We start from the raw sequence: 11,283 nt of genomic DNA, 5'->3' as shown, positions 1-11,283 counted from the left end.
CCCAGCTTGCTGGGGGGGGCAATGTGTAGCCTTTATAATTAAAATTGTAAACCGCCCGGAGAGTGCTTGTAGCGCTATGGGGCGGTATATAAGTCCAATAAATAAATAAATAATAAATAAATATTAACATTTATTAAGTGAAATAGGTACCATCTTGGTGGGAAGGTAAACAGCGTTCCGTGTCTAAATCACACTGGCCATGTGACCACGGAAAGATTGTCTTTGGACAAACGCTGGCTCTATGGCTTGAAGAGCGGGATGAGCGCCGCCCCCTAGAGTCGAACACGACTGGACAAAAATTGTCAAGGGGAACCTTTACCTTTACCTTTAAGTGACAAATTAGACACCAAGAGGTATACAAAGAGTTGTTTGTTTATTATAATAAATAAAGAGGCAGTCCCAAAAACAGCCAAATCAGGGAGCTGGACAAGGGACAAAATGTATTTGTCTTCAGCATGGAAGGGATTGTCACTCTCGAATTGGCCTTCTCACCCCTACTAGACATCCTCCATTCAGAGCATGTTGCCATAGTCTCTCGAGACTGAAGGATGCCTAATTTAATCTATTTATCTATTATACTTCCCAGTTAGTAAATTCACACTACTATTTGAAACTGGTTTCCAGGATCCAAGGTAATATATCAGTTTGTGGATAAATTTGACATCTTGCACACTGCTAGCAAAGGGAGGATAGCTCTGCAAGTCAGAGGCCTATTTGAAAGCAAAGAAAATTACCCTTCAAGGAAGATCATGACTAGAAATGGGCACAAACTGAACTGTGAACTGAAAAAAACCCCCACTAATCAGGCTAGTTCATGGTTTGGTTTGGGGACCCCATTTAGGCAAAATGAAATGTTGATTTTTTTCCCCACTTGATGCTTCACTTTCAGCAAAACAGATGCCCTTCCCACTGCGCCTGTCACTTCCCTGCCTGGTCTTCCCGCTGCTGTCTTGTCCTCTGCCAATGCCACTTTTAGAGACCTTGACCTCAGGTGGCAGGACTAGGTAGGAAGGCGACAGGGACAGCAGAAAGGGGGCGGGGCATCCCTTTTTCCAAAAAAGTGAAACCTCAACTGGAAAAAAGTTTGGTGTTTCAGCAAAACAGGACAAGCCCGCAGCTTGGACAAGGCTTAAGGCTTGTGGAAACGTGGTGGTGGTGGCTGCGGTGATTGTGGCTGTTGCTTCTGGAAATGCCACTGCCATTCTTTTTATCTTTTCCATCTCCAGCATTGCCTCTGGGGGGTGGGGGGCTGGCTTGGCATCAAGGCAGAAAGCAGTGAGAAAAGCAATCTTCCTGGGGTTGAATGGCCTGTCCTCAGGGGACCCTGAACTGGGGGAGGAACCTTGTTACAGGGGGCTTCATGGTTCTCACACCCCCTCTGCACTCGGGGAATCTCCCCACTCCTCCCTGGCATCATCCCACACAGCTTCCTCTAGATGCAAGTGTCCTTCCACACACACCCTTTCATGGTCTCCAGCTGCTGCAGGGCTGTTCCATCCCTTGTCCTTGTCCTTTGCTCACCACCAGATCCACAGACCCCGCTGGCATGTTCGGGGGAGGACTGATGGCCCGCCAGAGGCGACCCCTTCACAGGAAGGATGTCTTCTGAGCTTTTCCCTAATTCAACTATTAATGGTTGATTGGTTGAAAAACACTCTATTAGTATTGCCAAACATGAAATCATTGGTACGTTATATCTCCATGTACTGCAGAAAGCTTGAAAAATATTTTCACAATTGAATAGAATGTACAACCTAATACCCAGCAAAGTCTTCCTCACATTAGCAATACATAAAATTGTAGACCTGCAATACTAGCTTGATTTCTCCTCTATATTTTCCATTCTAGTTTCTGTTCCCTAATGCACAGAGGCAAGATAAAGCAGCAGTATATGGCCACTTTACTCCTGCATTTCCTGATGAGAAGGTGGAGATGGAAAAGGTGCATTCACCAGCAGTGGCTATAGTATGTTATTCTGAGCAGAATGCATGTGTGCAGTCAGTGGCTGGAAATCTTTAAACTGTTCATTTCAATAAAGGGGATGGCTAGAATTATTGGATTGTCCAAATTACTAGAATTCTAATAATCAAACAGAATTTATTTCTGTCCTGATGAGATTTTGACTATATTAACTTATTTTTCTTGGAAGCAGTTGGATCTGTTACTCCCAGAGCTTGGTGTCTCAGCTAATTCTATTAAGACAAATCTTGAGCAATAATAATAAGCGGACAGTTTCTTGGAGGAAAGGGCAACAGATTTATTCAAATAAAACAAGTGCGCTTTTGGGTGCCCAGTGGGGTGGGGACCCCAAGATCCAACAGGGTTAAAGTTTGTATACAATTCTAAAAAATAAAAATATGCAGCAGTTCATTTGTCCTTGAGGAATATATACATTGGTTACAATTTCTCGCATCTCAGCCAAGCAGTTAGTTACTCATGTGCAGAGCAGCTTCTCTCTATGTTGAATCTTCCTTACAAAGCATTTCCTCTTCTTTGGCATTTGCTCCCTTCTTGCAGATCCAAAAACTGAATGGAGGTGTATTTTATGAATGATTCTCTGCCTTCCTCTGAAACAGCAAATGCACTTTGGCCAGCTGAACCATAGTGTCATGAGGCAGTTCTTGCTGCAAAGTGAAATGATACATAATTCTTAGGCATTTGATCTTCCACCACTGGGGCCAGCAACCTTGCTGTCTCTGGACGTTTTAAGCCTTTTCCATCCTTGTCAATGAGAAAGGGTTTTGAGAGTCATCGCTCTCCATTTGGAAAGCCAACACTTGCCTGCTTCCAATACAGAATTCAAGACTGAACCGTCCTTTCTGCAGTCTCTTTAGTCCCAGAGCATCTGACAGATAACCTGTTCCTTTTGAAGGTTAGTGGGGAGCAGTTTCAGGGTTTTATTTTTGCTAAGAATATGGGCGATTGTATTAGTGCCTGCTGCTTTTAAACAGCTCTGGGAATTATTTGGCTGTTAGGAAGGTTGCGAATGTGATCCCCTGCCTTTCAGTTTAATCATCCTCAAGTTGCTTATAAGCAATAGATAATGAAAAGAAAACATACACATTGATACTTAATCCAGCTGCCCTTAATCTCGTTGCTGATAGATCTGGACCAGATGGACTTCCCTTCTGTTTGCCACTCCCAGATAAACTGTCAATTTATTTATTTGGAAGCATTTATAAACCATGGAGATGAAATCATTTCATAGTGTTATATAAATATAAGAAAAACATCCAATAAACAGAACCGCCAAACTATTTATATTCTTCGTGAAATGGGTGGTAGTGTGACTGAAGAGTGAAGGCTTAAATAAACAGGTCTGTTTTTCAACAGACATCTTCTGTTTTTGAACATGCATCTAAACAATAATCTAAATCAGAAAATTGGAGCCCAGAGTTTCTATCAGGAGCAGAGGTTTGGAGAACCACTAGAATTGTACGATACGGAGGTTCTAGCCAGTAGAAAGGAAGAGCATAAGGGAATTCAGGCTGCAGGATAGGAGCGTGACTTTCCGTGTGTCCTTTTGGAAGCAACCCATAGAAACTTGCCTGGATCTTAGGTGTCGTTCATGTTGTGACCAGCCTCTACCCAGGCTTGCCACTTCTAAAATAACCTTCCTTTTATGGGCTTGACTCCAGTCGTAAACATATACTAGACCAAGAGGTTAAAGAATGAGAGGGGGAAATGTGATGTGTTCTTTATTACTGGTAAGGAAAACAGAATTCAGTATAAGCTTCTCTTGAATTTACAGCCCAACTGCCAAAATACTCAACTTCCTTCCGCGGTTACTTCTCCTGTCCAGCTCTTCTAGCCCACCCTCCTTCGGGCTTTCCAGGATAGGCTGGCCTCCTGCATTCCCCCAGTCGATCGCCTTGTTTCTCCTGCTAATATGAAATATTGGCTAGGGTTCTGTCGCACAGGTCAACCAACATCAGAAGCACATTTGTTAGAAGCTTTAGTTTAAAGGGTGTAACTAGAATTGTTTTCCCCTTCCGGAAAGAACGTCTACTATAACTGAGACCTCTCTCTCTCAGCCTGAAAAGAATCTGTTCTTCTCACAGTTGCTTTGGTCTTCTTTTCTTCTACATGCCCATGGCTGGCAGCTGTCTTAGCTTTCAGTCCCTATACAGTGCTTAGAAAATGTAAGATGCTTTATATGGATTCCCAGCATGGTGCAGTGGATATTCTGGAGACCAGGGTTTGAATTCCGACCTGGCCGTGGAAACTCACTGGGGGAGTGGAACCGGTAAAAACACTCCTTAAATATCTCTCACTTTAAAAGCCCTGTTAGGATCACTGTAAGTTGGTTCTGAATTGATAGCACAGCACACAAGCACATATACAGGACGGTGGTTATGCGGATGTTTAGCTATCACTTTTCATAGTTAACTTTTTATATTTAATACACTGCAGACAGGATGTGGGAGATTATTTGGAAGTGAGCACAGGTCTTTCTATGACCTCTTATCTCATGTAGTCCACACTTGCGTCAAAGCAAGGTGGTTGATTTGTTTGGCTTCCTTCCTCATACGAACAGCCTCACACTTCATTGATCATGAGCAAAGCTGTATTTCCGCTTTCTGTCTGCTCGCTTGGTAGGCACCACCTTGAGAGCCCAGTTTTATCCTCATAGGCTGCTCTTTCTCCTCCTACACAACACGTGCATTAATAAGGATGTGGATGCATCAGGAATCCACTCTAGATATCAGTGAGTATTCTGTTGTAAACACAGAGCCAGGACAAGCCCTACTATTCTGCAAAAAAAAAAAGGTGGGCATCTAGAGTAGCAGATGCTGGGAGATAAAGTATTGCAATTAACTGGAAATGTCACAGACATTATCATGTCTTTTTTTATGATCGTACTAAGAAAGGCTATATAGATGCAATTTACAGATGCCAAAAAGAATTCACACATATGTATACACACAGAAACAGACATAATCCTACTACAAGCTAAGTATCTGATGTTCCTAAGTATCTAATATTGTAATTAATGTTCTTAATCTGATTAATGGAGTGATCTGACCAGCTGCTTCCTTGAAGAACATGCCAATCATATTTTGCCACCTTAAGAGCACGTTTGTTTCAGGGGTCTGAGAGAGCTCCTCAGCTCACCCATCAGGCCCATATTTTTTTTTGGGGGGGGAGAACTGCAGCATTTAAGAGACTCCGGGAGTGTGTTGATTTATGCCTCAAGTAGGTCAAAGGCCCACCATCACCCTTCAAGACCCTCAGATGGGTGGCCCACCCCAAATTTGGTAAATGCTCTTCTGCTCTGGTCACAAGCAAACTTCATCCCCAAATACTTGTACCAATATTCCCAAAGCCAGAACCAGCTTTCTAGCTATTTATATGCTATAAAAGAAAAATGTCAAAACATATACGTAGTAATTACAGAACAATAAGCTTAATATGCCACATGCCTAAGGTTGTATTAAAGATAATATGTACAGTGGTGCCTCGCTTAGCGATTGCCTTGTTTAACGATGTATTCGCTTAGCGATGAAGTTTTTGGAGCGATTTTGCGCTCTGTTTAGTGATGTTCCCTATGGGGAAATTTCGCATAGCGATGATCGGGACCTTGCCTCGCTTAGCGATGGCAGTTTAGCAATCTTTAGTAATAGCAATCTTAGAGCTGTAACGGACACTATGGACATCAAGTCTGGCCCTTGTCAAGGAGTTGCAGTGGGAAAATCTGATTCCCAATCAGATACAGTACCTAAACTACTGAGCTATCCAGCAGTTTTGTATGTTACAGTATCTATAAGATGTATGAAGAATGAGTGGGAGAGACACAGTTGAGATTCAGAGAGGTAATCAGAGTCTAAGAAGTGCTATTGTGCCCAGAAATACTTGGGGATAAATGCTGTGACAGCAAACATGGATATTTATGTTTTCTTTATTGACTTAGACTTTTCAATCTGCACACTGAGGCCAGCTTTAGAGGAGCATCTGAGTATTCAAAATGGCAATTTCACTGGCAATAGAGAGGCTATCAACAACATTCAATACAATATGCAGATGACAGATCAATAGTATTACTAGCTGACAATATGGATGGTTGGTCCAGGTTGTTCCATGAAGTCAATGAAATAGGTAATCAACATGGTGTAAAAATGAACATTTAAAAAAGTCAAGCTTGTGGCACAAAAAAGCAAGCAGCCTAGGAAATAGAGTTAAAGATCCAAAAGGAAATGCGAAGTGTGTTGACGAACATAAGTACAGTACCTTTGATTGGAAGAACAACTGGATCATAGCCATACAACAAAAGTGAGAATAATAGCCAGGAGTAGCACCCTCATAATGAAGACTGTCACATGCAAAAAAAATTAAAAATTAAATAAAGATAGGTACTGAGCATGTGCATTTATGGCACAATGTATTCTTAGTTTTGTTGTGGATTATGGACACTGAAAAAGAAGCACTTGAAATGCCAGTTTATTACTGGGATGCTAAGAATTTTCCAAATCATGAGTCACTTACAAACAAGTAATAAAGCTAATGAATGATTCAAAATTATTTATGATTTAGAATCATAAATGTAGAAAGCTGAAATACATCATAGTGGAATTAGAAATGAAAAGTACGGATTATTACGGTTGATCATTGAAGGAAAAATATGTGCAAAAAGAAATATTCTCAGAAGAATAAAATTTTGGCTGAAGAACGCCAGGGACTGGCACAACATAATTATTTAACATTCCCACATCCCAAGCTGTTATACCTGTGAGGACATCCAGGCTCTGGTAGAACGTGAACAACAAGAAGACATACTTTTTAAAAATTCTTTCAGTCCTCCCACATGGGGAGACAGGAGAAAAAGAGTGGATGGGATAGAAGAACAAGGAGGAATTTTGGCACAAAACCTGTTACACACTGCCGGCTGAAGCTGCTTTACCGTCAACAGCACCTAAAACAGCTTTTTCTAAACTGGTGTCATCCAGATGCACTGGATGGCGGCTTTGATTGTCTCTAGGAACATACTTAATGGCATACAGGATTTGTAGTCTGACATAGAAGGGAGGTGGTGGTTCAGGAAAGGCTGATCCACAGGGACGCTTTAAGTTTCCTTCTTGCCTTTGGAGGAAGAGGAGAGAGTCCTATTTTGCTGCTCTGAGATAGTGCCGCTTCTTTTTGGCCCATGTTAAGGACTGCAAGTATAAAACAATGTTCTTTCGCTTGCACTGCTCTTACCGTGTCACTCCACAGGTTGGGCCAGTGAGATTGCATGCACCAAGACCACAGTTCTGCTGGGAGCATGAGGGTGGTTGTCAACACAGAACAGGGGGAAGACTTTCATCTTCATGCACAAGCACATCTGATGGATCTGTAGACGCACCTCCTTCTGCCAGAAGGCATAAACCAAAGGATTCACCAAAGAGTTGCACATGCCTAGCACCCAGAGGTAACGCTCAAGAACGTAATGCAGGGGGCAGTCCTGACATACGATCTGTATGAGGCTCCCAATAAAGAAGGGAGACCAGGATATTACAAAACACCCCACAAGAATGGCCACGGTGCGCACAGCCTTTGTGGCACTGGAGATTGGAGGAGGTAGGCAGGTTGCTGCTGACCCAGGGGGCCCTTGCTCTCTGATCTGCTGAGCGTGCAGAGAGGCCACCTTCAGCAGATGGCAGTGAAAGTAGATGAACACAAAGCAAGCTGGGAAGAATCCAACACAGAAGACTGTGAGCATGTACGTGGGCTGGAAGACTGCAAAGAAGGTGCACTGCCCTTGATAATCCTTCTGCTGGAAGCGGCGAACAATCACAGGGAGGAAGCCGATCAAGCTGGCCAAAAGCCAGAGCCCTCCAACACAAGCCCCAACGACTGGAGCGCACATAATTTTCAGGTATTGGAAAGGATGCTCAATGGCCAGGTATCTGTCAAAGGAGATCAGGATGACCGTGAAGATGGAGGCAGCCGAGGGGCAAGTAATACAGGCCATGCGTATGAGGCAGTACTTTTGGGGGGTCTTGTGCTCGGGACCATACAGCTCTTCAGTGACAAGACCTGTTATGCTAAAGCCAACCAAGGCATCAGCGACGGCAAGATTTAAAACAAAACACAGCCCCAAATATCCAGTCTTCCAGATCGGCCGAACCAGGGTAGTAATCACAAAAGCATTGATAGCCATGATGACTGAGGCCAGAATAGCAAGGATCACCCCAAAACTAATACTTCCCATGATGGTTCTTCTTTTACTGGAGCAGAACAACAGTGGAGACTCTCAAGTTCTTCCCAGACAAAAACTTTTCCAATAGCAGATTACCTCGTTTGGAAGAAATTCCGACTTATTTTTTGGGGTCGGTGGGTGGGTGGGTGGGGCGGGATGCAAAGCACAGGAGATGGTGTGCTACCAGGTTTGTATCCTGTCTTCCTTGGAAGCCAACCAGCCAGCACAATCTGCCCCCGTTCAGCTCTCTAGCCTTCCAGAGTTTAAAGGCTGGCTGTTGCTGCTACAGTGGCTTCAACCCTAGTCCCTCCCCCAGTTTCCAGACAACCTGGGAGTAGAGAGGGGAGATGCTTCCTGGAACTTCGCTGCACACACTGAACGCCCCGGCCTCTGGCGTTTTCTTGCACTTGAACATGTCTTCCAGGTAAAAGGGCCCTGCAGGAAGGTCCCCAACACAGCAGCCGGGCTCATCTGTCGCATTTTAAACTAAGTTACACTGAGCAGGGCAACAGCACAACATTCTTCACCTGAAGGCAAGGTGTTTATTTATTAATTTAAAATATTTTGTTATCCCGCCTTTCTTCTTAAAAGGACCCAAAGCAGTTTGTATAATTAAAATACAAGATAAAAGCTAACAACAGAGAGTATAAAGGTAAAGCTTCCCCTTGCTCATCCCCGTTTCCAAGTCGTAGAGGCAGCAATCCCATAGACTGTTTCCGTGATCACGTGGCCAGCGCAACTAGACACGGAAGCCCGTGACCTTCCCACCGAGGTGGTACCTATTGATCTACTCGCATTTGCATGCCTTCGAACTGCTAGGTTGGCAGGAGAACAGAGAGTATGCAAATACTAAAAAAGATAAAACAAACACCACACAAAAAAACATAAGGAACACCAAAGCACATTCAAAGCAGGAAGGTACAACAGTCTATTTTAAACATCCCACTCGAGTAGACAGTCCCTAAGGAAAAGCCTGTGGGAAGAGGGAGGTCTTCACCGGCTTGCAGAAGGACAGCCAAAATGGGGCCATCCTGGCCTCCAGTGGGAGGGAGTTCCAGAGTGGGGGCAGCCACAGAGAAGGCTCTCTCCTATGTCCCCATCAGACGTACCTATGAAGGTGGTGAGACCGAGAGAAAGGCCTTTCCTGATGGTTTTAATATATGGATAGTCTCATAGAGGGAGATGATGGCATACTGTACTTAAGGCAGGCTGTGTGTCAGCAAAGTAATCCCAACCCTATACTGCTGATCTCTGTTTCCCAGTGAGCATTCTGCGTGGACAGTTCTGGAATGGTAGTAGAAGAAACCAAATACGCCCGGCGTTGCCTCCTCCCTTTCTAAGGGCTATGTAGGAAGTGGAATTTCGACTGGAATAGAATTAAGACTAAACCCACTAAACTAAAGCTATCATGTACACAATTAACAAAGGGGCCAGGAGCCTTTGTCCTGTTTTGCATTCACTGAAAAAGGTTTGTACAGTATTGCATTTCGCTGGAGATTCCTGTCTTCTTGAACTCTATCTCGGCATCTGATTGAAGTAAAAGTATGTATTATTCCATATTGTTGTGGGAGGGGGGGCTAGCGACTGGCTAGTGACGCTTAACATTTGTATTTTAAAATTTCCAGCTTGATCACCGAGAGCAATGGTAAAGCAATTTAAAGAGTAACACTGCATCCGTTTCTGCCCCAAAGCCACTGGCATACTGTCATGATCTCAGCAGAAGAATCCTCTGGTCATGCCAAATGCTGAGGGAGGAGACACTCCAAATCCTTATGAGGCGGTGGACCTGCTTGAACCTGGACCTCCAGCAAGCCAAGAACCTGACGCTTGGAATCCAAGGAGCCTCAACTTTACCGAAGCCTTTCCTTGGTTTGGGGCTTTACTAATCAGCAGCTTCACATGCCTCAACCAGGGTGGAACAGGACCACCTGCCTTACAAAATCCCCCAAACAAGTTAACCTACAGGAGAGGAAATTTTATTTTAATGAGTAATTAATTTTATTTTAATGCAATGGACACAATTGCATGGATTATCCGTTGGGGGCCACCCCCTTCCCTTTTTCCAGACGTCGCCCACGCCATGTCCATTTGCTACCATGGAAACCTCTTTTCTCAGATCCAAAATCCGCCTTAAAAACCTTGCTTAATCATATTGCCCAGAAACTTGTGTGCGATGTGCTGTCAAACGGCCTCAGAGTTAAAGTGACCCCGTTGTTGCTGCTGTTATGTGCTGTCAAGTGGCTTCCAACTTATGGGGGCCCTATGAAGGAGCCATCTCCCAAATGTCATCTGTCCTCAGCCACCCTTGCTCAGCTCTTGTAGCCTCAAGCTGATGGGAGTTATTACATCTCATATTTAGTCCTCTTTTCCTGCTGCCTTCCACGTTTCCCAGCTTGCTAGCTTTCCTTTTTATTGTCTTTTTCCAGAGAATTCTGCCTTCTCCTTATGTCCCTTCAGTTTCAGCATTTTTGCTTCCAGAGATAGTTCAGGCTTGATTTAATCAGGGACCCACTTGTTTGTCTTTCTCAATCAAATTAAATAAATTAAATAAAATAAATATCAATTAAATAAATAAATAAATACAGTGGACCCTTGACTTACAGACGGCTTGACTTACAGACTTTTTGAGTTACAGACTTCTCTGACCGCAAAATTTAGGTTTGACTTGCAGACTGAGATTTGACTTCCAGACCAGAAAAAACCCAAAATGGAACAAAAACAGCCTGTTACGGGATTAATCGGTTTTCAATGCACTGTAGGTCAATGGAGACTTGATTTACAGACTTTTTGACTTGAGAACCGCCTTCCAATAAGGATTAAGTTCTCAAGTCAAGACCCCACTGTAAATAAAATAAATCCATTTTTTTTTCATCCTGTTAGCTTTCTTCTGTGTCCAGCTTTCAGACCCACACATGGTGAGCAGAAATACAAACGTGTGGATGATTTTGGTCCTGGGTTTCCAGTCCCACATCCTAACACTTGATGGTCTGTATTAATTCTTTCATTCATATTGGCCCTGAGTGAGATATTTAATAGCTTTTAAGTCAGAACCTACTTATAGCGACCCTAATGGAGCTCTGAAGGCAAATGAGATATATTTAAAGAGT

The 11,283-nt window shown here is 43.4% G+C and overlaps 1 protein-coding gene across 1 annotated transcript; it reads right to left on the bottom strand.

Moving 5' to 3' along the window:
* Nucleotides 1-5,784: 5,784 nt before the first annotated feature.
* Nucleotides 5,785-10,752, bottom strand: GPR119 (G protein-coupled receptor 119). The gene has a single exon (XM_078380744.1). The coding sequence runs from the start codon at nucleotides 8,186-8,188 to the stop codon at nucleotides 7,199-7,201; it is 990 nt and encodes a 329-aa protein (XP_078236870.1). The 5' UTR covers nucleotides 8,189-10,752; the 3' UTR covers nucleotides 5,785-7,198.
* Nucleotides 10,753-11,283: the final 531 nt, after the last annotated feature.

This window comes from Pogona vitticeps, chromosome 11 (assembly GCF_051106095.1).
Source record: "Pogona vitticeps strain Pit_001003342236 chromosome 11, PviZW2.1, whole genome shotgun sequence".
NCBI lineage: Eukaryota > Metazoa > Chordata > Lepidosauria > Squamata > Agamidae > Pogona > Pogona vitticeps.
Note: the sequence above shows the minus strand (reverse complement) of the source record. Positions and strands in the feature narration are given on the sequence as shown.